The sequence below is a fragment of the Symphalangus syndactylus genome, chromosome 9, assembly GCF_028878055.3.
Source record: "Symphalangus syndactylus isolate Jambi chromosome 9, NHGRI_mSymSyn1-v2.1_pri, whole genome shotgun sequence".
In the NCBI taxonomy this organism is placed as follows: Eukaryota; Metazoa; Chordata; class Mammalia; order Primates; family Hylobatidae; genus Symphalangus; species Symphalangus syndactylus.
In genome coordinates, this window is record NC_072431.2 from 74,754,034 (window position 1) to 74,779,683 (window position 25,650).

General features: G+C 44.4%; 1 protein-coding gene across 2 annotated transcripts in view; it reads left to right on the forward strand.

Annotated features, from left to right (window-relative positions):
- The window catches only part of NIPSNAP2 (nipsnap homolog 2), a 35,949-nt gene continuing 10,299 nt past the window's right edge, over positions 1-25,650 (forward strand). The window contains exons 1-7 of one of the 2 annotated variants that reach the window (XM_055293077.2): positions 1-157; positions 13,248-13,387; positions 13,473-13,518; positions 16,598-16,692; positions 17,327-17,397; positions 18,843-18,983; positions 20,073-20,104. In XM_055293077.2, coding sequence (XP_055149052.1) covers positions 66-157; positions 13,248-13,387; positions 13,473-13,518; positions 16,598-16,692; positions 17,327-17,397; positions 18,843-18,983; positions 20,073-20,104 — 617 coding nt within the window. In that variant the 5' untranslated portion in view covers positions 1-65. The remainder of the gene's footprint in view (positions 158-13,247; positions 13,388-13,472; positions 13,519-16,597; positions 16,693-17,326; positions 17,398-18,842; positions 18,984-20,072; positions 20,105-25,650) is intronic. The other variant, XM_055293078.2, reaches the window with a different exon arrangement.

The following is a 25,650-nucleotide window of genomic DNA, read 5'->3' on the forward strand; positions in this document are numbered from 1 at the left end:
AGGGGTCGCGCGGCGGCGGCGTCAGCGGCGGCGCCCGGGCGGTGGGAGCCGAGGCGGCGAGCAAGATGGCGGTGCGAGTGCTGCGCGCCCGCGGAGCTGCCTGGGCCGGCGGCCTCCTGCGGCGGGCGGCCCCCTGCAGCCTCCTGCCCAGGCTCCGGTGAGCAGCGCCGCCCTTTCCGGGAGCGGCCGGGGAGGGGCCGCCGCGAAGCGGAGGGCGCGGGGTTTCCCGGCGCCGGTCTCCGCCCCGGTCCTGTCCCCAGCGCTGGTAGCCTCCTGGCCTCGGGGCCATGGGGCCGGAGCTGGGGTGGGGCCGGAGCTGGGGCGGGATCGGGGCGTCCTCGGGCTCAAGGTCACGGCGAGGACTGGCCGCCCTGCGGCTCCACCCTCGCCCGAGAAGGCGCCCGAGGCTCGGCCCGGAGGCCACATCCTCCGGCGGCGCTGGCCCGGCCTGCAGGGCCCTGACCGGCGCAACCCGGGGCCGGGGACAGGGACAGCGCGCGCCTGAGGCCGCAGGACTCGGACGCCGTCTGCTGGGTCCTCGCCGGAGGCTGTCCCAAGCCTGAGTGGCTGCGTCTGCCGACGACGTTGGTGACCCTGGCCTCTGTGGTGCTGTGAGTAGGGAATAAAAGCGTAAAGCATTGTCCCGGGCCAGCTCTCCGCGGACGGTGGGGGAAGTTAGAGCTTGGAGGAGGTCAAATCACTTACGTCTTTGAGTTGAAATTTAAAGCCGGCCGTGGATCTAAAAGTACTTAGAGTTATCAGCACTAAGTTCAGGTGTGGGGCTCTTGTTTAAACTTTTTTTTTTTCTAACTTTAGTGGATTGGACGTTTGGTTGTCCAAATTCATCACTTTGACATTTGCACGTGCTATTTTCCACATTCAAACAGCAAAGCCTATCCTGATTTACCAAGAGTTGCTTTCTCATATTCATTGCTTTGGGTAGTTTAAATTACCAAAGGAACTGTGTGTTAAACTCGCCATGGGCCAGGGAGGTTTCAGTAACATGGTTTATTGTTGTTGTTGTTGTTTATTTATTTAATTTTTTTGAGACGGAGTTTTGGTCTCGTTGCCCCGGCTGAAGTGCAACGGCACGATCTTGTCTCACTGCAACCTCCGCGTCCCGGGTTCAAGTAATTCTCCTGCCTCAGCCTCCCAAGTAGCTGGGATTACAGGCATGCACCACCACACCCGGCTAATTTTTGTATTTTTAGTAGAGACCGGGTTTCACCGTGTTGGTCAGGCTGGTCTTGAACTTCTGACCTCAGGTGATCCACCTGCTGCGGCCTTCCAAAGTGCTGGGATTACAGTCGTGAGTCACAATGTGCGGCCTGATCTTTTTAAAAAGATGAGTCTGACTTGGGAGAGGGGTCAGAATTAAGGGTAGTGGCCAGCTGAGTGGACGCTGGCAGTGAGAGTTGAGAGTTTGCTGAGAGCTGTTCTGCCAAAATATGAGTGCCTACCACGTGCCAAGCACTGTTGACTGTTGAGAGACATCAGTGAATAAGGCGTCCAAGGCCATCTGGAGCTTACCAGTAATTCAGGAGGGCTGGGGAAGAAGAATTCAGAACAGTTTAGGACCTGGTAAAGTTTGTGAAGGCTGTGTGCTATTCAAGTGGAAAAGCAAATAGACAGTCGGCAGTATGACTCCTCAAAGGAGATGTCTGGGCTACAGGTAACATTTAGGAGTTGTCAGTATATAGGAATGCTAAATGTTAATAGACACATGGATTTCATTATACTGTTTCATATTTGGTTTACATTTTTCATAATAAAGGCTGGATGCGGTGACTCACACTTGTAATCCCCGCACTTTGGGAGGTTGAGGCAGGAGGATTGCTTGAGCCAAGGAGTTTGAGACCAGCCTGGGCAACATAGCGGAACTCCGTCCCTAATAATAAATAAGTACATAAATAAAAATTTGTATAATGAAACTTTTTTTAAATCATAGGAAGCCGGGTGCAGTGGCTCAGGCTGTAATCCCAGCACTTTGGGAGGCCGAGCTGGGCTGATCACTGGAGCTCAGGAGTTCGAGACCATCCCAGGCAAGATGACAAAACACATCTCTACAAAAAAAGAAAAAAATTAGCCCGTCATGGTGGCACACGCCTATAGTCCCAGCTACTTGGTAGGCTGAGGTGGGAATATGGCTTGAACCTGGGAGGTGGAGGTTGCAGTGAGCCGAGATCATGCCACTGCATTCCAGCCTAGGTGACAGAGCCAGACCCTGTCTCCAAAATAAAACAAAACAATAAAAACACAAAAAACCATAGGAATGTGTGAGATTGCTTGAGGCGAGAGTGTGGAGAGAGAAGGGGCTGCAAAGCAAGCCCTGGGATGTGCAGTGTGTATAGGCTGAATGTAGGAGGGGGAGCTGGCAAGGTCATTGTTATGTGACAGTGGCCAGGAGGAGGGAGAGAGTGCCATCTGCTGCCAAAGGGTTAGGTAAAATGACAGAAGAAAACAGGATTTGCCAACAGGGGTGTTGTGGGTGACCTTGCCGAATCAGTTTCAGCAAGGAGGAAGGGCGTCCTCCCGGGAGTCTCATCCCTGCCTGTACATTAGCTAGCATATTTCACTTAGCGCTGCTCAGCAGCAAGCTTGGAATTCCCAGCCGCTTCCTGGACATTGCATGAGTTTCTCACAGGTGCTCAAAACACTGCTGTACCCAGGATTTAACTCCTCTTCCTTCTCCTGCTTCTCTTGGTTTCTTTTTCTCCAGTCATGAAACATTTTCCATGTGGTGGCCCAGGCCAGACACCAGACAGTCTTCCCCAAGCCCATCCCTCTTTTTTCCCCCCATCTATCATTTACCAAATCTGTCAGTTCTGCCTCTAGTATGTCTTGAATCCACCCTCTCCATCTTCACTGCCCTAGCTCAACCCTCAGCAATACTCGTCTGGATTCCTATGAAGAGTGTGGGCTCGAACCTGTTAGTGAAGGGGATGACTAAAGAATTTTTTTTTTTTCCTTGCAGATAGTCTTGCCCTGTTGCCCAGGCTGGAGTTTCATGGCATGACCACGGCTCACTGCAGCCTTGACCTTCCGGACTTAAGGGATCTTCCTACCTCAGCCTCCCAAGTAGCTGGGACTACAGGCCCGCACCACCATGCCCAGCTATTATTTACGTATTTATTTATTTATTTGAGACAGAGTGTCACTCTGTTGCCCAGGCTGGAGTTCAGTGGCGTGATCTCAGCTCACTGCAACCTCCACCTCCTGGGTTCAAGCAGTTCTCCTGTCTCAGCCACCTGAGCAGCTGGGACTTACAGGTGTGCACCACCACGCCTGAATAATTTTTGTATTTTTAGTAGAGATGGGGTTTCTCCATGTTGCCCAGGCTGGTCTCAAACTCCTGACCTCAAGTGATCCTCCCACCTTGGCCTCCCAAAGTGCTGGCATTACAGGGATGAATCACCACACCTGGCTGCTAATTTTTAATTTTTTTGTAGAGAAGGAGGTCTTGCTATGTTCCCCAGGCTAGTCTCGAACTCCTGGCCTCAAGCAGTCCTCCCACCCTCCGCCTCCCAAAGTACTGGGATTGTAGGTGTGAGCCGTTGTGTCTGGCCACACGTCTAAAGAATTCTAATCGGACATTTTCCTCATAGAAAGATCTCTATGACACAAACCTTGACTGGATCCTAATCCCTCCTCCCTGTCTGCCCCCATTCGCCTACCCACAAGAGCAATGAAAGACATTTTGGGGAGAACTGGGGACATTTTAATAGGGAGTGGATATTAGATATGATGGAATAATTGTTTTTCTCGGATGTGATGATAGCATTGTGGTTCTGTCATTGTGTTTTGGAGATGCATGCTGAAGGATTTACAGGAGAAGTATCATTATGTCCAAACTCTACTTTCTTTTTTTTTCTTTTTTTCCTGAGACAGAGTCTCGCTCTGTCGCCCAGGCTGGAGTGCAGTGGGGTGATCTCGGCTCACTGCAACCTCCACCTCCCGGGTTCAAGCAATTCTCCTGTCTCAGCCTCCCGATTAGCTGGGACTACAGGTGTGCGCCACCACAACCAGCTAATTTTTTTGTATTTTTAATAGAGATGGGGTTTCACCATGTTGGCCAGGATGATCTTGATCTCCTGACCTCGTGATCTGCCCGCCTTGGACCGCTTTGGCCTCCTAAAGTGGTGGGATTATAGGCGTGAGCCACTGCGCCCAGCCCAAAACTCTACTTTCAAATGGTTCAGTAGAAATTAAAAAGCAAATATAGGGCCGGGTGCGGTGGTTCACACCTGTAATCCCAGCACTGTGGGAGGCCAAGGCTGACGGATCACATGAGGCCAGAAGCTCAAGACCAGCGTGGACAACATGGTGAAACCCTGTCTCTACTAAACTACAAAATTTAGCCGGATGTGGTGGTGCAGGGCTGTAGTCCCAGCTATACAGGTGGCTGAAGCAAGATAATTGCTCGAAGGAAGTGGAGGCTGAAGTGAGCCAAGATCGTGCCACTGCCCTCCAGCTGACATGAGAGAACAAGGCCCTGTCTGAAAAAAAAAAGAAATTAAAAAGCAAATATATACAGAGAAGAACTTTTAATAGTAAAATGTTCATTTTTAAAATCTAGATGCAGGGCAGAAAAGTCTTCATTGTCGTGTTTAAACTCCTCTGGGTTTGAAGTTTCTGGAAATGAAAGGTGTGGGAACAGGTCTCTGGAGCAGCAGTGTGAAAGACAGGGGTACTGGGGCTGGACGGAGTGTGATGGTGGGGAGGGGAGTCAGGGAGCTGCTGCTTTAAGGCAGGACTCTTCTTGGCATGGGTCTGTCAACCTCCTCTCTTCCCTGGGCCTGTGCTTCCGAATGCTGGTGCTATTTGCACACTTGTGGCTTTGGCAGTCACTGGTTCTGCTTAGAATCTCCCTTCCATGGGTATCCACCTGACCATCTGCTCCTCTTCTTTCCAGTCTTCCACTCAACAGGTACTTCGTTAGAGCTGGTCCCCAGGCTGCCCTTACCCCTGCCACAACAGCTACCTACTACCTTGTGTCACCATTGAAGAGCTTGTCTCTGTTTGAGTTGTGATCCTGTTTGTCTTTCTGCCCTCACCAGCAAACTGAGCTCCCGTGAAGTCAGGGCTAGGTTCATCTGTGCATCGTCAGTGGCTGACAGGTGTAGTGCACAGTCTGTAAATAACAATGATCATATTGCCGGGCTCAGTGGCTCACGCCTGTAATCCCAGAACTTTGGGAGGCTGAGGCGGGCGGATCACGAGGTTAGGAGATCGAGACCATCCTGGCTAACACAGTGAAACCCTGTCTCTACTAAAAATACAAAAAATTAGCCGGGCGTGGTGGCGGGCACCTGTAGTCCCAGCTACTCAGAAGGCTGAGGCAGGAGAATGGTGTGAACCCGGGAGGTGGAACTTACAGTGAGCCGAGATCGCACCACTGCACTCCAGCCTGGATGACAGAGCGAGACTCTGTCTTAAAAAAAAAAAAAAACAATGATCATATGAATGAAGCGCAGCATGCACCTGCTGCCGCATCCTGTGGTCTCAGCATTAAGTCCTTTCCCTTCTTCAGTTTCCTCTTCCCCGCCTGATCAGCACCCACGAGCTTCTTTTGAATGCACTGCTTTCTCTTCATCCCCACTGCCATCTTAACCCCACACCATCTAGTGAGTATTTATTGAGTGCCTTCTGCATACCTGGTGCTGCTGGGCGTGGCAGCCAGGGCGCCCAGGAAGCATGTTCCCAGCCTTCGTTGCTGCAGCCATATACCATGCTCCTGCCAGGCTGCTTTTGACACTTAGATTTTTTTTTTTTTTTTTTTTTTTTTTTTTGAGATGGAGTCTTGCACTCTCGCCCAGGCTGGAGAGCAGTGGCGTGATCTTGGCCCACTGCAACCTCCGCCTCCCGGGTTCAAGTGATTCTCCTGCCTCAGCCTCCTGAGTAGCTGGGACTACAGGCATCCACCACCACACCTGGCCATTTTTTTGTGTGTTTTTTAGTAGAGACAGGGTTTGGCCATGTTGCCCAGGCTGGTCTTGAATTCCTGACCTCAGATGATCCGCCCACCTCAGCCTCTCGAAGTGCTGGGATTACAGGCATGAGGCACTGCACTCGTCCGACACTTATATTTTTTTTGAAAACTTGACAGCATCTCACCCTACACAGGATAAAGTCGCCCTCTCCTCGCCCTCCAGTTTTATCTCACGGTCCTCCCACATGCCCTTCTGTCTTGCTAAACAACTTGCCATTCCAGACATATGCCATTCAGTGTCATGACTCCATGTCCCTGTACATGTTGTTCCCATTGACTGGAATTAGCACCTGCCTTGTCCACCTGTCTTGCCTGCCCTCCAAAACAGAGCCAGAATTCCCCTACTGGAGTCCCTCCTGCGCCTCCCAGGCCAAGCTGATGGTGGGTTCACTTGAGCTCCTGCAGTGTATGTCTAAGTTTACAGCATTTGTGGCCACTCTGGCTGTTTACCGATAGGTTTTTCCTGTGAGACTGAACAGGCTTGGCATCTGGTTTATCTTTGTATCCACAGAGCCTGGCATAGAATCCTGACTCGATTTCAAGTCTAGTGTTTTGTATAGTCCACCCTTCCTTATCCTCTGGAAAGTGCCCCGTACCATCTTGGCGATTGTCACTGTCAGTTAAGAACCCAGGCCCAAGCCAGATCTTATCGTTTGGGCAGCCGTTGGCATAGCTGCGACTCGAATGACTAGATGGGCTGGGCGTATTAGACAGCTTTGGTCACCTGACACTCAAAGATTTCAGTTTGACGGTTGGGGGTAGTACTGGGCCAGCTTGTTTTTCATTTGTCAAGACGATTGCTGCCCAAGTTCACAAGCAAATGCCACTCAGAGGTTATTTTGTGTGTGCTATGTTGATTTAGTCTCACCCCCTGCTCTGCATTTTTCAATTACCAGCATTTTCACATCCCTTACCTCATTGTACCCACCCAAAGGGGAATCCTTTTGGTATTATTGTTTGTTTGTTTTAGAGGCAGGGTCTTGCTCTGTTGCCCAGGCTGGAGTACAGTGCATGATCATAGCTCGCTACAGTATTGAACTCGTGGGCTCAAGCGATCCTCCTGCCTCAGGTTCCTTAGTAGCTAGGACTATAGGCACGAGCCACCATGCCCAGCTACTCTTTTTATTTTTTTTTTGTAGAGACAGGGTCTTCCTATGCTGCCCAGGCTGACTTTGGTGTTACTGAAATATGAAATAAATGCTCAGTTGGGGAGATTTCTATTTCAAAGGCATCCTTTATTAGTGAAAATATTATCTGTCTATAAATATACATAATATATGTTTGCCTCTGTATTTCTGGAAGGATATACTTAAAACTATTAGTAGTCATTGCCTTAGTATTTCTTATTTTAAATGAAACTCCCTAGTCAGTATTTTTAGAAACTTTTTATTATCTCCCTTTCTTAATTGTTCATAATTGTTATTCCTAAGCTTTTACAATTTATTTAACAAAAAAAATTGTAGACACAATTTCGGTTTAATGAACTTAAAATCTAAAATAAACACAGGAATTGGCTGGGCACAGTGGCTCACGCCTGTAATTCCAGCACTTTGGGAGGCCGAGGCAGGTGGATCACCTGAGGTCAAGGGTTCAAGACCAGCCTGGCCAACATGGCGAAAACCCACCTCTACTAAAAATACAAAAATTAGATGGGTGTGGTGGTGGGCGCCGGTAGTCCCTACTACTTAGGAGGCTGAGGCAGGAGAATTGCTTGAACCCAGGAGGCGGAGGTTGTAGTGAGCTGAGATTGTGCCATTATTGCCCTCCAGCCTGGGCAACAGAGCAAGACTCCGTCTCAAAAAAAAAAAAAAAAAAAAAAGAACACACAAATTACATAGTCCCATAAACAAATCTTAAAACTTTCTACTTTGTGTATCACTAATTTTATATGGTTGCCTTAAAGTAATGGGTAAGTTTCTTTTTTCTTTTTCTTTTTTTTTTTTTTTTTTTTTTTTGAGACAGAGTTTCACTCTTGTTGCCCAGGCTGGAGTGTAGTGGCGTGATCTCGGCTCACTACACCCTCCACCTCCCGGGTTCGAGTGATTCTCCTGCCTCAGCCTCCTGAGTAGCTGGGATTACAGGCATGTGCCACCACGCCTGGCTAATTTTATATTTTTAGTAGAGACGGGGTTTCTCCATGTTCGTCAGTCTGGTCTCCTGACCTCAGGTGATCCGCCCACCTCCTTGGCCTCCTAAAGTGCTGGGATTGCAGGCATGAGCCACTGCCCAGCCCATGATATTATTAAAACAGATATCCCTAAATGTAGTGTATGTAAAACACTTCAAACTAATTGACAAAATGAGCTTTCATTTTTATCAGAATATGGCTGGGTGTGGTGGTTCACGCCTATAATCCCAGGACTTTGGGAAGCTGAGGCAGGCAGATCACTTGAGCTCAGAAGTTCAAGACCAACCTGGGCAGCATGGTGAAACCCTGTCTTTACAAAAAAATACAAAAATTAGTTGGATGTGGTGCTGGGCACCTGTAGTCCCAGCTACTTGGGATGGGTTGAGACAGGAGAATAGCTTGAACCTGGGAGGTGGAGGCTACAGTGAGCCAAGATCACGCCACTGCACTCCAGCCTGGGTGACAAAGTGAGACCCTGTCTCGAAGAAAAAAATACAGAAGAGAAAAGCACAATATAGACATTATATGGAGAAAGCTGTGTGTCTTTCCCCTCTATCCCTTTAAACCATTCTCTCAGGGAAACCACCATTAATGCTTTCTTAATTTTTAGGAATTTTAATGTATAGCAAACAAATTGGAAGCATCTTCAACTTACATCTGCAAATGCCACTTAATACTATATGTTTTTATCTCATGCACTTTCAAGAAAAATTGCGTTTACTGGTATTGTTATTTTGCTTGTTTAAAGTGAGTTTGCTTCTTTTTAATCTTTGAAGGATGTGAAAAAGTGCTTTTATGTTTCTTTATAATTATTTATAGAGCACATTTTATTTGTAATTTATTTTATTTTATTTTATTTTATTTTTTTGAGATTGGGTCTTGCTCTGTCGCCCAGGCTGGAGTGCAGTGGCACGACTTGGCTCACTGTAATCTCCACCTCCTGGGTTCAAGCGATTCTCCTACCTCAGCCTCCTGAGTAGCTGGTATCACAGGCGTGTGCCACCACACCCAGCTATTTTTTTTTTTTTTTTTTGTGGCGTTAGTAGAGACAAGGTTTCACCATGTTGGACAGGCTGGTCTTGAACTCCTGACCTCAGGTGATCCGCCTGCCTCGGCCTCCCAGAGAGCTAGGATTTACAAGCGTGAGCCACCACTCCCGGCCAATATATTTGTATTTTTAATATTTATAAGTTCACATCATTCAAAAATCTTTATATCTGGTTTCTGCCTATTTGAGACAATATCCTATGAATTGGTTTTTAAATTAAGAACATCATATTGGGGAGAAGACTGCTCTGTAATGTTTGTTGAAGAAAGCAAACTAGGCTGGGCGCGGCAGCTCACGCCTGCAGTCTCAGCACTCTGGGAGGCTGAGGCTGGCGGATCACTTAAGGCCAGGAATTCGAGACCAACCTGGCCAACATGATGAAACCCTGTCTCTACTAAAAATACAAAGATTAGTCGGATGTGGTGGCATGCACCTGTAGTCCTGGATACTCAGGAGGCTGAGGTGGGAGAATTGCCGGAACCTGGGAGGCAGAGGTTGCAGTGAGCCGAGATTGCACTACTGCACTCCAGCAAGTGCAGTGAGACCCTGCCTCAAAAATAAATAAATAAAGCAGCAAACTGATTTTTTAAGCGAAAAAAAAAAAAAAAGAAAAAGGCCGCCAGTATCATGTGAAATTTAGAGCCCTACTTCTAAAATACCATTGCAGCATAAGAATAGGAATTTGTATTATTGTAGTATGAAATCCGTATGTTCATTTCATGAAGTACTGGGGAATTTGCTCTCATGAGAGTTTTTCTTGTCCCTTGTTTAAATTCCTGGTCCCCCTTTTTAATACCTGGAGTTGCTCTCTCTTTTCCTCTTAATGTTTACCTGGTGGTATCTGGGGGCTTAAGCAAGTCTGCCAAGCAGATTAGAAATACTGTTGTAGACTGGCCCATCAGCATCTGGACTTTTATGTCCAGAAGCACTAAGATTCTGGACATTTATGCTGGCCATTTGGAATCCCAGCACATTACTGATCTAGGAAAAGGCAGAAAAGATCTATGTGTAAGTCAGTTAGAGAGCAAAAGTAGCTGGGCACGGTGGCTCATGCCTGAAATCTCAACACTTCAGGAGGCCGAGGCAGGAGGATCACTTGAGGCCAGGAGTTCAAGGCCAGCCTGTGCAACATGGCAAAACCCATTCTCTATAGAAAATACAAAAATTAACCAGGCGTGGTGGTGTGCATATGTTGTCCCAGCTAATCTGGAGGCTGAGTTGGGGGAATCGTTTGAGCTCTGGGGGTCAAGGCTGCAGTGAGCCGTGACCACACCAGTGCACTCCAGCCTGGGCAACAGAGTGACACCCTGTCTCAAAAATAAAAAGAGAACAAAAGTATAAAGGGTATGCTGTGATATACCTGGCCAGAGGAAAGATCACCAACTATGAAAGGGATTGTGCAGAAAGAAGGGGCTGGGATTCACCAGGCTACCCTTCTGTATGATTCCATACATACGACATTCTAGAAAAGGCAAAACTGAGGGACAAGGAACACAGCAATGGTTGCTAGAGATGGGGAGAGGGGTTGATGATAAAAGGATTAACTTCAAGGGGTGAAGAAACTGTTGTGGTGGTTACATTACTTTAGGCATTTGTCCAAACTCAGTACTGTCTGCCAAAAAAGTACATTTTATTGTACATAGATGTGAACAAAAACCAAGAAGATGAAGGAAACTCAGTTTGTCATTTGATCATGGTTACATAAAGTTCAGAAGAGGGCTGAGTGAAGTGGCTCACACCTGTAATCCCAGCACTTTGGGAGGCCGAGGTGGGCAGATCACTTGAGGTCAGGGGTTCAAGACCAGCCTGGCTGACATGGCGAAACCCTGTCTCTACTAAAAATACAAAAATTAGCCGTGCACGGTAGCACACCATGTAGTCCCAGCTACTCAGGAGGCTGTGGCGGGAGAATCGCTTGAACCTGGGAGGTGGAGGTTGCAGTCAGCTGAAATGGTGCCACTGCACTCCAGCCTGGGCGACAGAGCGAGATTCTCTCAAGAAAGTGTGTGTGTGTGTAGAAAATGTTCAGGTAGTTCAGAAGGTTATACAATGAAAAGAAAAAACCTTTACTCCCACCCCAGGCCCAGTCATGTTCCCCAGATGTCATCATTCTTTAACAGCTCACTGTGTATGTGTATATATAGTGCTGTTCTGTGCCGGCTTTTTTACAGAATTTATCTCTGAGATGTCAGCACATCAGTGCATGTAAATCTACCTCATTCTTTTTATCGAGTGCATATTTTCTGATGTGGAGTATTTCCTAATTTATGTGACCAGTCTGCATTAATGGCTATTCAAGTGGCCTATGCCATGAGAAAACTGGAAACAAGACAGCGATGAATATTTGTATACATTCAACTTTGTGCACCTGTCTAAATATAGCTGACCGTAGGACATAACCGCAAGTGTCGTTATTGGGCTGAAGTCATACACAGTTTCCATTTTTATTTGGATGATGCCACACTGCCCTCTTGGGAGGTCAACAAATTTGTATTCCTATTAGCTGGCATATGGGAGTTCAACATGCACATAGAAATTTGTGAGTAGGGCCAGTTGCAGTGGCTTACACCTATAATCCCAACACTTTGAGAGGCCGAAGTGGGAGCATTGCTTGAGGCCAGGAGTTTGAGAACAACTCGGGCAACATAGCAAGACCCCATCTCTACAAAAAATTTAAAAAAATTCACCATGCAAGATGACATATGCCTGTAGTCCCAGCTTCTCAGGAGGCTGAGGTGGGACGATCACTTGAGCCCAGGAATTTGAGGCTACGGTGAACTACAGTGAGCTATTGCACCACCACACTCCAGCCTGGGTGACAGGGCAAGACCCGGTCTCAAAAAAAGAAAGAAAAAAATCCATGAGTAAAGTATAGTTTGTGACTCGAGTCAAATTTATCCTCACTTTCTGAAAGCATTCGCAGTAGAAATTTAATTATAAGATGAAAATTAGCAAATTATGTGTTAATAAAGTTGGTATTCTGAGGTTTGTGGGGGCAGTTTAAAAAATCTTGATTTTTAAAGTTAATTTTTACAAATCTTGATTTTTTTTGGCCGGACTTGGTGGCTCACGCCTGTAATCCTAGCACTTTGGGAGGCCGAGGCAGGTGGATTGCCTGAGCTCAGGAGTTCATGACCAGCCTGGGCAACACAGTGAAACCCCATCTCTACTAAAATACAAAAAATTAGCTGGACGTGGTAGTGTGCGCCTGTAATCCCACTTACCCTGGAGGGTGAGGCAGGAGAATTGCTTGAACCTGGGAGGCAGAGGTTGCAGTGTGCCCAGATCGCGCCACTGCACTCCAGCCTGGGCGATAGAGTGAGACTCCATCTAAAAAAAAAAACAAAAAAAGTCTTGATTTTTAATTTACTTGAGGGGTAAAATTTTTTTTAAAGAAAGAATGTATTTCATTTTCCTTGTATTTTTAAAATATTTTTATTGTGGTAAAACATAAAAATATACATAAAATTTGCCATTTAAACCATCTTAAGTGCATAATTCAGTGGCATTACTTACATTCACAATGTTGTACAATCGTCACCACTATCTGTTTCCAAATCAAATAATATTTTTTAAATTGTGGCAAAACGTGCATAACATAAAATTCACCATTTTAACCATTTGTAAGCATACAGTTCAGTGGCATTAAGTATACTCACATTTTGGGGAAACATCACTACCATTCATCTTGAGAATTTCTTCATCTTCCCAAACTGAAACTCCTTACCCTAACCTCCCCTTTCCTCACCTCCTGGCAACCTCCGTTCTGCTTTCTGTCTCTGTGGGTTTATCTTCTCTAGGTATCCATGTATATTTTTTCTATGTCAAAAATTGCTTTGAAAAACACATAGCGCAAATTGCAAAGATAAATGTGGGCTCTCTCATAGGAGTGCCACACATGTTACATTTTTCTTTGCTTCTGCTTCTTGGAGTGCGTGCTGTTGCCATGGAAAGCAGACATTCTGTGGTAGCCCAGGTTCTGGAACGGTGCCTAGAATAGCTGCTCACTGTGTGTTTGCCAGGTGAACTGATGGATATATGAAAACAGTGTACTGTGTGACAACACCTTTGTTATTCCGTAGGACATGGACATCTTCCAGCAACAGATCTCGAGAAGACAGCTGGCTAAAATCCTTATTTGTCCGGAAAGTTGATCCAAGAAAAGATGCCCACTCCAATCTCCTAGCCAAAAAGGAAACAAGCAATCTGTACAAATTACAGTGTGAGTGACAGGTTTGCTATCTTCACAGTTGACTTTTTTTTTCCCTTTGTTCCTAAGTTTATCGTTGAATTTTCTTTTGTTTCAGTTCACAATGTTAAACCGGAATGCCTAGAAGCATACAACAAAATTTGGTGTGTATACCAAACTATCCTTTACTTGGGGAAAAGTAATGACTTTATTTGTTAGTTAATTCCACTAACACTTGATAGCATAGAGATCTTTCATCCCTCTCTTTTGAAGCTGAACATTCAGAGGCTCTTAAACTGAGCTTCTTGTGGGATTGCCAAAGGCATTTTGATTTTAAGCACTCACACAGCTAAATCATCATATAGGCTATCAGACTTTAGAATGTTACCAGACTCTTATGTTTGGAGGAACTTTGCCAGGCTGTCTAGTCCATCTACTTATCCAGTGCTGGAGTCCTTTCCACAGACCTTCGTCACTGCCTGTCCTGAAGTAAGTTCCATCTCTGGACAGCTCTGGGTGTTAGGAATAAGAATTCACATCTCTGAGTCCTTCATTGATTCCCCTAAGTAAAACTGCCCTGTGAGAGTCCTGTGTGTATTTGAACAAAGCTGCCATTTCTTCCCAACTCCTCTGTTCTCCAGGATCCACATCCCTTCCGCTGATTCTCCTATGATTTGAGGTCTAAACCTGCTTACAGAATTTGTAAACTTTAAGACGAAAGGGGAGAACTAAGCTTACCAGCTTTTAAGTTAACAGAAATAGTATTTTAATGATCCATGGTGAGCAAATGTGAAGAAAAAGGTTTTTTGTTGTGTTTTGTTTTGTTTTTACCTTTAATATCTGCTACTTTCATAAGAAAGTAAAGAATTTTGTCCCTATAATCAGCATACTTTTTAGAAGAAAAACTTTTTGTTGTTTATTGTTTTGTTTTTGAAGTTAACTTATGAAATGTAACAATAGCATTGAATTTCTTGCTCATTCCAGCACATTTCTCTTTATTAAAAAATGCCCTTAAAACAAAGCAGATGTTTATTTCTAAGTCTTTTCTCATAAAAATGGAATTTTTCCCTATGCCGATGTTGTCCTGGATTACGTTTTCTGTCCTGTCTTACCACTTCATCTCCTGTCTCGGGTTTCTGGCTGTCTGTTTATATTTCTGTTTGATGTTGTGCTCTCACTTCACACCCAGTATGTAGAATCACCTTGTTCTTCCAACTTCCCTGTCTGTGCCACTCACCTTATTTTACTCAGCCCGTTCCTTAGTTCTCTGTGGTGAGTCTCTCACCTAAGCCGTGCATTCTTCATTGGACATGTATTTTGGTTCTCTTGTTTCCTTCTCCATCTCCCTCTCCAAGCCTCTCGAGCCCCATTCCCAAGTAGCCCTTTTTCTGACTACCTTTCTGGGCTCCAAGCTATACCTGTGTCTCCTCCCTGCCCTGCAATACATTACCCCAAAGTTTGTCAGATTGATCTGCTTGAGTTCTGTTTTCTTTTTTTCATCACGTTTTTTCTTTTCTCTGAAACTTGCAGCATCTCCCTGTTTCCAGAACATAAAGACTTAACTCCTGCCTGGTTTTTAGGGGTCCCAATAATGGGATTCTGCCCAACCCATCCAGTTCTGGGTACAAGTACTGCCTGCCTTACAATCTCCATTCAGGTAAGGCCAGGGCTCCCAAGAGCAGGTTTGGGGTCCCCAGCAAAGAGGAGTGGCTACAAATCCATGTGTGACTTTGTGTTGGTGAAAAATCTAGGCCCCGTTGCCAGGCCCGTCTCTGGACCCCACCTGAGTCATGTGTACTGGGCTTCCTCCTGGGCACTGCCTCCAATGCAGGGTTGTCTATTCCTGCTCATGTCATGCGACCAAAAGGAAATGTTGGACGTACATTTCCCTAGCAGAATCCCTCTTTCCCTGTCCTCGATTTTCATCGATCCCATGTTATTTCTGAACATTGATGAGTCACACGTCAGATACATTTAATATCAGATCCTAATTTAAAAAGTAAATGCTATTCTTCCAAAAGTACACATGATGTGGTCACTATACTGGGTCATAAAGATGTATGGGTTTTCAGTTTGTTAGACACAGACCGTTTTGGAACTTTTCTCTGTTAACCATTTATATATCCCTGGTCCTATGGAGCTCCAGTGCCGCAATCGGTTAGCACATGGTACTTACCTACCCTCGGTCCTGTAGCCCCAGCATCTGGTGGTGATCACTAGCTAAATATCAGTGTTAGCCAATAATGTGAACAGGTTCCATTTCTTGCCCTTGATCCCCTTTTGCATCCATTGTTGAATCTGTATGATACTTTTTCATCATAATTTTTCTATTCAAAAAGTGTGCAGGTTTTAGCTTTTCTCTTGGTGTGAAACAGTTAACACTCTTTCCTTTGCCTTTCCCTGTACATTAGAATTTATACCATAGGAAAGCTTCCATGGAACCAAGCTCCACTCTGACACCCCTGTTAAATTGATACACTGCCGTGACCTGTCATGTTGCCCCTGTCCCTGCACAATGAGCGGGAATGAATTGGTTGGTGTGTTCAGTGTGAGACTACGTGACACCCCACCCATCCCCTTGGCCCATTGAATTGAGTAGAACATAATTTATGCTTCGCATTGTGTCTTTAATTTTTATTCTTCTGCCATGTTGATGCCCTTGGGGACTATTGGAGGTTGGAGTCGCTTCCAGACTATGTTGTGTTCCAGCTCTGTCTTCTTGCTCCCTCCTGAAGGCCAGCTTGTTCTCTGCTCCTGTTACCTCTGCCTGCTGGTGCTGCTTGTGTTGTCTGCCTCTGTCTTGAACATTACTTTCCTCCCTTTCCATCTTCCTTATCTCTTCTGTGTTCTTTTCTACTATTCCCTGTCTCTCATTCTTCCTGTCTTTGGAACGAACAGAATGTTTTTTGGTAATGTTGTTTTTTTCTCCTCAAATGGAAAATAGTAGACCCATAGCTCCCAAAATCCTGGGACCTTTGGTTTTTCTTTATCATCTTTATACTGATTCAACAACTCTTCTAGATAGTTGGGGTATCAGAAACCTAAGCTTCTGATCAGCAGGTTGTTGGAATACAACAGAATTCAGCTAAAAGGTTAATTCCACGTGCCGTTTTATCATGATGTTCTAAGGTCAGTCGTTAGAACACAGAGTAGGTGGTCTTTTTCCTGTTACTGATCAGGTGCTGTCCACCTGGTCAAATTTTGCTGGTCGTTTAATTAGTGTTGCTGTTTCTTCTCTTTAAGTCAAGAGGTGTTGCCAAAGATTCACGAAGATAAACACTACCCTTGTACTTTGGTGGGGACTTGGAACACGTGGTATGGCGAGCAGGACCAAGCTGGTAGGAAGTGAAGTCTTTGGAATAAATACCTCTTCCTTAAGCCTTATGTAACACTTAAGTAATTTTCTAATTTAATGCTTGTTCTTATCATCAAAGCTTTCCAAGTCTCAGTCTAATTTTGTGATTAGTTTCTTCAACAATTCATTGCAAAAACGGTTTTAAAATTGTTTTTAATGTTTGAATCTATTATTGAACCATTATGATATAACTCATAGGCCAAAACATGGGGCATTACAGTTTTTTTGTTTTTTGAGACGGAATATTGCTCTGTTGCCCAGGCTGGAGTGCAGTGATGAGTATCTAGGCTCACTGCAATCTCTGCCTCCCAGGTTCAAGCGATTCTCCTGCCTTAGCCTCCCAAGTAGCTGGATTACAGGTGCCCACCACCATACCCAGCTAATTTTTGTATTTTTAGTAGAGACGGGGTTTCACCATGTTGGCCAGGCTGGTCTGGAACTCCTGACCTCAAGTGATCCACCTGTCTCAGCCTCCTAAAGTGCTGGGATTACAGGCATGAGCCACCACACCCAGCCTACAGTTTTGTGCTGTGTTAACATTATACCTATCTAGAACATTTTCAAGTAGTAGTATCATGAAATTCTAAATGTATAATATCTTTTAAAATGCATTTCAGTCCACCTCTGGAGGTATGAAGGAGGCTATCCAGCCCTCACAGAAGTCATGAATAAACTCAGAGAAAATAAGGTAATGATATTGAAAAATGTTTACTTAGACTAATGATATATAGATATTAGAACAGAATTAAATGACTTTTCTGTCTTCAGTTTTTGTTAATAAACTTCATTTTTTGTAACAGAAATTTTATTGTTCAGACTCCCGAAGTTGCATTTAAACGTAAACAGTTGTAATACTATTAAAACAACAATTCTGACCGGGCGCAGTGGCTCACACCTGTAATCCCAGCATTTTGGGAGGCCGAGGCAGGCGGATCACGAGATCAGGAGATCAAGACCATCCTGGCTTACACAGTGAAACCCTGTCTCTACTAAAAAAAATACAAAAAAATTAGCCAGGCATGGTGGCGGGTGCCTGTAGTCCCAGCTACTCCGGAGGCTGAAGCAGAAGAATGGTGTGAATCCAGGAGGCAGAGCTTGCTGTGAGCTGAGATTGCGCCACTGTACTCCAGCCTGGACGACAGAGCGAGACTCTGTCTCAAAAAAAAAAAAACAAAAAACAATTCTTATTGTTCTTATTATAAAAGTCAATTATGCTTTGAAACTGATAAGGTAGTACTTTGAAACCAGTGACTGGGCTGGGTACGGTAACTCATGCTTGTAATCCCAGCACTTTGAGAGGCCAAGACAGGCATATCAGTTGAGGCCAGGAGTTCGAGACCAGCCTGGCCAACATGGCAAAACCTCATCTCTACTAAAAATAAAAAAATTAGCCGAGCATGGTGGTGCACACCTGTAATCCCAGCCACTCAGGAGGCTGAGGCACGAGAATTGCTTGAACCCAGGAGGCAGAGGTTGCAGTGTGCCAAGATTACACCACTGCACTACAGCCTGGGCAACAGAGTGAGACTCTGCCTCAAAAAAACAAAAAAAAACCCAAAAAGCTGGTGACTGGTGTATAAATCAGCATGGCAGACACAATTATCCCTGGGTGACCTAAAACTGTCTACTTCAGGAACTGTCTGTCACACACGTAGAGTTTATCTTGGGCTGACTTTGCTTTCCACCCTCCCTTCACTAGCAGGTGCTTGTCAATAGGGAGAAATTTAAAAGCCACACATCATTAAGAAAGAAATTATTTTGTATAGATTCCCAGACAAATATAAATAGGTTTTGAATTATCTGCTCTTTTGTAGTCTGCATGCTACTTCTATTGATGTGCCATCAAACACTGTTAGAAGAATCTAAAAATATAGCAAATTAAATTTGTTTGCATTGCCACCTAAATAATTAGGATGACCAAGTAATTTGGCATCTAAACCTGGACACTTGAGAATGAAAAGGAATGCTGTTAATGATTACGCAAGCTCAACAAATGTAAACTGGGACTATCTCGGGCCAACTGGGACCTGTTGATTACCCTATTATAGTATTCTGTAGGAACATAATTGTTACTGAAATGGGCTTATATGTAAGTATCAGAAGATTTCATGAGCACATTTTTTTCACTCAAAGGAATTTTTGGAATTTCGTAAGGCAAGAAGTGACATGCTTCTTTCCAGGAAGAATCAGCTTCTGTTGGAGTTCAGTTTCTGGAATGAGCCTGTGCCACGATCAGGACCTAATATATATGAACTCAGGTCTTACCAACTCCGAGTAAGTACAGAAATATCAGTTATTCCTTTTACTCCTCTGTGAAGAAGCACAAGCACTTTGTAAGGCTGACAACAGAACTTGTGTGTACATTGTGTGATGTGTGTTTAGCATTATATATATTTTAATATATAATATATTATATTTATATATATATAATATATATATATTTATATATATATATAATATATATATATTTATATATATATATAATATATATATATTTATATATATATATATTTTAAGACTGGGTCTCACACTGTCACCAAGGCTAAGCTCTTTTGCTTTTTATGGCCTTACACATAATACTTATTATTTGATATTTTTCTAAATAACATTTGTTTTTAAGAAGAAAGACCTAAAATGCAGGATAAGGTACGATATGTAACATCTATTGTGGTTAAATGAGAGCAGCTAATAAACACTGTGACTGTTGAACAAATTATACAACATGAGAAGAGTAAAAGGCAATAATATTTTATAACACTTTCTAGAAATTTTCCTACTGAGGACTAGAAAGAAAGCCCCATGTAGCAGCATTATTAAAGTGGCTAATGCCTGTAATCCCAACACTTTGGGAGGCCAAGGTTGGAGGATCACTTGAGCCAGGAAGTTTGAGACCAGCCTGAACAACATAGTGAGACCCTGTCTCTATTAAACTAAAAAGTAAAGTTTTGGCTGGATGCTGTGGCTCATGCCTGTAATCCCAGCTTTTTGGGAAGTCAAGGCAGGTGGGTGACCTGAGGTCAGGAGTTTGAGACCAGCCTGGCCAACATGGTGAAACTCCATCTCTTACTAAAAATATAAAAAATTAGTCAGGCATGGTGGCGGGCGCCTATAATCCCAGCTACTCAGGAGGCTGAGGCAGGAGAATTGCTTGAACCCAGGAGGCAGAGGTTGTAGGAGCTGAGATTGAGCCACTGCACTCCAGCCTGGGCGACAGAGCAAGATTCTGTCTCAAAAAAAAAAAAAAAAAGAAAAAGATTTTTTGAAGTTAGTTTTGTCACTTAGTGTTTTTTCTACTGCTGTTTGCTATTTCTGTATTTTTTTTTCACAGAAGAACTAACAAACCAAATCTAAATCTGTTTTCAGCCAGGAACCATGATTGAATGGGGCAATTACTGGTGAGTATATTACTGAATGGTGACTTTTTAAGTCTTGTGAATAGATCAGGCCATAGTGTTAATTCTAGGGAAAAAAATCTGAGGATAGTACCATGACTTGACACTAAACTAATGTTTCGTTTGATGTTTTTATTATGAGATTTTTCAAACATACAAAACTAGAGAAAATAATGGGGCTCCCCTTCCACATCCATCGCTTAGCTTCAGTAATTAACACACGGCCAATCTTGTTTAGGCCTAACTCTTTCAACCCAGATTGTTTGGAATTAAATCCCAGACAGCATTCTGTTTCATTCATAAATATTCAGTACTGTATATATTTCTAAAAGATAAGCACCTTTTTTAAAAAGCAAAACCAACATTGCATAAGGTTAGTTTACATACTTCTTGGATATCATCTTTTCTGAAACATTACTTTTGTCACATATACACACCATGCCAATAATAGTTTCTTTTTTTTTTCCTTGCTAGTTTGAGTAGAAAAATAACAATTTTTCCACAAGTTGATCTGTAGATTCAGCAGAATCCCTATCAGAGTCCCAGCAGGCTTTAGAAGTGCAAAAGACTAGCCAGGGGCAGTGTGGCTCATGCCTGTAATCCCAGCACTTTGGGAAACCAAGGCAGGAGAATCACTCGAGTCCAGGAGTTCAAGACCAGCCTGGGCAACATAGTAAGACCCACCCCCACCTCTACCAAAATAAATAAATAAATTAAACTAGCCAGGTGTGATGCCACATGCCTGAGGTCCCAGCTATTTGGGAGGCTGAGTAGGAGAATTGCTTAAGCCCAGAAGATGGAGTTTGCAGTGAGCCAAGATTGCACCATTGCACTCCAGCCTGGGCAACACAGTGAGACCCTGTCTCAAAAAAAAAAAAAAAAAAATAGTCCGGGCATGTTGGCTCACACCTGTAATCTCAGCACATTGGGAGGCTGAGGTGGACAGATCACCTGAAGTTAGGAGTTCGAGACCAGCCTCACTAACATGGCGAAACCCCATCTCTACTAAAAATATAAAAATTAGCCGAGTGTGGCGGTGCACTGCTGTAATCCCAGCTACTTGGGAGGCTGAGGCAGGAGAATTGCTTGAACCCAGGAGGCAGAGGTTGCAGTGAGCTGAGATCGCACCACTGTGCTCCAGCCTAGGTGACAGAGCGAGACTCCTTTTCAAAAAAATAAAATAAAAATAAAAATAAAGACTGGGCATGATGGCTCATGCCTGTAATTCCAGCACTTTGGGGAGGCTGAAGGAGGAGGATTGCTTCAGCCAAGACGTTTGAGACTTTGAGACCAGCCTGGGCAACATGACGAAACCCCGACTCTACAAAAAAAATAGAAAAATTAACCGGGCATGGTGGCACCCACTTGTAGTCCCAGCTCCTCGGGAGGCTGAGGTGGGAGGATCACCTGAGCCTTTAAAGGTCGAGGCTGCAGTGAGCCATGATTGTGCTACTATTCAGCCTGGGAGAGAATAAGACCCTGTCTCAAAAAAATAAAAAATTAGGGCGGGGATGGTGGCTCACACCTGTAATCCCAGCACTTTGGGAGGCCAAGGTGGGAAGATCACTTGAGGTCAGAAGATTGAGACCAGCCTGACCAACTTGGTGAAACCCTGTGTCTACTAAAAATACAAAAATTAGCTAGGTATGGCAGTGTGCACCTGTAGTTCCAGCTACTCAGGAGGCTGAGGCAGGAGAATCACCTGAACCTGGGACACAGAGGTTGTAGTGAGCCAAGATCACCCCATTGCACTATAGGCTGTAAAATGCCTTACTCTCAGTGATACCAAAAAAAAAAAAAATTTAATTAAAAAGACAAGTCATATACTGGAATAAAATATTTGCAAATCATATGTCTGATAAGCAAATTGAACTCAGAATATATAAAGAATTCTTACAACTCAAGAATGCAGATAACTCAATTAAAAAATGGGTAAAGAACTTGAAAAGACAGCAGCTGGGTGTGGTGGCTCACACCTGTAATCCTAGCACTTTCGGAGGCCAAGGCAGGAGGATCGCTTGATGCTAGGAGTTGGTGACCAGCCTGGGCAACATGGTGAAACCCTGTCTCTACAAAAAAAAAAAAAAAAAAACTTGCCAGGCATGGTGGCACATGCCTGTAGTCTTAGCTATTCAGGAGGCTGAGGTGGGAGGATTGCTTGAGCCTGGGGAGGTGGAGACTGCGGTGAGCCATGATCATGCCACTGCACTCCCAGTGAGACCCTGTCTCACAAAAATAAATACATAAATAAATTGAAAATGGAATTCAGTGTGATTCAGCAGTCCCACTTTTGGGTATATATCCAACAGAATTCAAAGCAGATCTCAAAAAAGATTCGCATACCCATGTTTGTCATAGCTTTATTTGCAGTAGCCAAGAGGTAGAAGCAACCCACATATCCATCAATAGATAAATGGATAAAGAAATTGTGGGCTGGGTGCGGTGGCTCACACCTGTAATCCCAGCACTTTGGGAGGCCGAGGCAGGCTAATCACCCCAGCTCAGGAGTTTGAGACCAGCCTGGCTAACATGGCAAAACCCCGTCTCTACTAAAAATACAAAAATTAGCTGGGCGTGGTAGCGTGCACCTGTAGTCCCAGCTACTCAGCAGGCTGAAGCAGGAGAATCACTTGAACCCGGGAGGTGGAGGTTGCAGTGAGCTGAGATCGAGCCACTGCACTCCAGCCTGGCGACAGAGCGAGACTTCATCCCCTGCCCCCAAAAAAGAAGGAAGTCCTGTCGCATGCTGCAATATGGTGAACCTTGAGGAGGATATGATGCTAAGTGAAATAAGAGGACAAATAGTGTATCATTCTCATTATGTGAAGTATCCAGTGTCGTCAAAATCATAGAAACAGTAAGTGGAAAGGTGGTTGCCAGGAGCTGGGCAGAGAGGGAATATGGAATTGGTGTTTAGTGAGTATATAGAGTTTCAGTTTTACAAAATGAAAATGTTTTGGAGATCTGTGTCATAACAGTGTAAATATACTGGACACTACATAAAAATGGGTAAGATGGTAAATTCAATGTTATGTGTTTTTTACCACAATGAAAAATACATTTAAAAAATTTTTAGGCCAGGTGCTTTGGGAGGCTGAGGTGGGCAGATCACCTGAAATCAGGAGTTTGAGACCAGCCTGGGCAACATGGTGAAACCCCATCTCTACAAAAAATACAAAAATTAACCAGGTGTGGTGGCACATGCCTATAATCTCAGCTGCTTGGGAGGCTGAGACACGAAAATCACTTGAACCTGAAGGCAGAGGTTGCAGTGAGCTGAGATTGTGCCACTGCACTTCAGCCTGGGCTACAGACCCTGTATCAAAAAAAAATTTTTTTTAAATAAATTTTTCAACTTTTTAACGGGCAAAGGATTTGAATAGGCATTTCACCAAAGAAAATACATGAATGCCCATAAGCTTATGAAAAGCACCTCAACCTCCTTAGTCATTATGGAAATGCAAAGTGAAACTCTAATGAGATACCAGTTCCTGCCCACTGGGACAGCTGTAACTTAGATAGATAATAACGTGTTAGTGAGGTGAGGAGAAAGTGGACCCTTCCAATATTGCAATGTAAAATGGTGCAGCCACTTTGGAAATAGTCTAGTGGTCCCTCAAAATGGTAAACATGAAATTACATGTGGGCCAGATGCAGTGGTTCACACCGGTAATCCCAGCACTTAACGAGGCTGAGAGGGCGGATCACCTGAGGTCAAGAATTCAAGACTGGCCTGGCCAACGTGACAAGACCCCATCTGTGCTAAAAATAAATACCAAAAACCTAGCCAGGTGTGGTGGTGTGCACCTATAATCCCAGCTACTCAGGAGGCTGAGGCAGGAGAATCGCTTGAACCCAGGAGGTGGAGGTTGCAGTGAGCCAAGATCGTGCCTCTGCACTCCAGCCCAGGCAACAGAGCAAGACTCCATCTCAAAAAAAAGAAAAAAAAAATTACATATGACCCAGCAGTTTCATTCCTGGGTGTCTACCCAAAAGATACCATCCACATAAACACTTATACATGTGTGTATAAATGTTTCTTATACAAGAATCTTTTCTTTCCTTGGATCATCAGAGGCTAAATAATGCAAGTTAGAAAGCAAACATCCATGTAAACATTTAAATAAGTGACCATAGCAGCATGTTTTATAATAGCCAACAAGTAGAAACAACCTAAATGCCCATCAACAGAGGGTGGGATTAGCCAGAGGGCCAGTTTACTAGCCCTGATTTCAATGATAAAGCTGTCCATGTCCTCCCAGCAGCTACCTTAAATTCAAAACACAAGAAGCATGCTGATTACAATTGTAACAAAATACCAGCTTTCACCATTATGATTTAGTACTGTTTTTAGAAATCCTGACTATTAATATGGGAAAAGACAGAGACATACAAAGCCTCAATAGGCCGAGTGCTGTGGCGCACACCTCTAATCCCATCACTTTGGGCTGCTGAAGTGGGAGGATCCCCTGAGCCCAGGAGTTCAAGACCAGCCTTGGCAACATGGTGAAACCTCATCTCTACAAAAAATACTAAATTAGCCAGATGCGGTGGTGCACCTGCCTGTAGTCCCAGCTACTCTGGAGGCTGAGCAGGAAGATCACTTGAGCCCTTGCTGTTGAGGCTGCAGCAAGCCATGATCATGCCACTCCACTCCAGCCTGGGCAACGGAGCAAGACCCTGTCTCAGAAAAGCCTCAATAATTAAGAGGGATGCAAGAATAAATTATTGGCCATTGGTTAGCTGAAGTCAGTGCCTGGGACAGGAAAAGGGAAGAAAAACACTAGTGACATTCAGGGTTCTGTGATGGTGAGATTGTTGGTGTTTTCTTTTTACCAGTCTCCATACTTTCTTCATTATGGGATTTCTTTGGAAGCTAAAAATACTGCCTGGGAATGGTGGCTCACGCCTGTAATCCCAGCACTTTGGGAGGCTGAGGCAGACAGATCACTTGAGGTCAGGAGTTCGAGAACAGCCTGGCCAACATGGTGAAACCCTGTCTACTAAAAATACAAAAAAAAAAAAAAAAAAAAATAGCTGGGTGTGGTGGCGGGCACCTGTAGTTCCAGCTACTCAGGAGATGGAGGCTGCAGTGAGCCAAAATGGCACTACCGCACTCCAGCCTGAATGACAGTGAGACTCCATCTCAGAATATACATATAATTTTGAAACATTGGGATAGTTTCCTAAAATCTGAAGCATACATCTATATCTAATTCAACAAAAGATTTAGAGCATTTTTTCTTTGAAACTTGACATATTTCTGTACCTTAATTTTTGTTGCTTTTTTTTTTTTTTTTTTTTTTTTTTTTGAGATAGAGTCTCGCTCTGTTGCCCAGGCTGGAGTGCAGTGGCGCGAACTCGGCTCACTGCAAGCTTCACCTCCCAGGTTCACGCCATTCTCCTGCCTCAGCCTCCCAAGTAGCTGGGACTACAGGCGCCCGCCACCACGCCCAGCTAATTTTTTTTTTATTTTTTAGTAGAGACGGGGTTTCACCGTGTTAGCCAGGATGGCCTCAGTCTCCTGACCTCATGATCCGCCTGCCTCA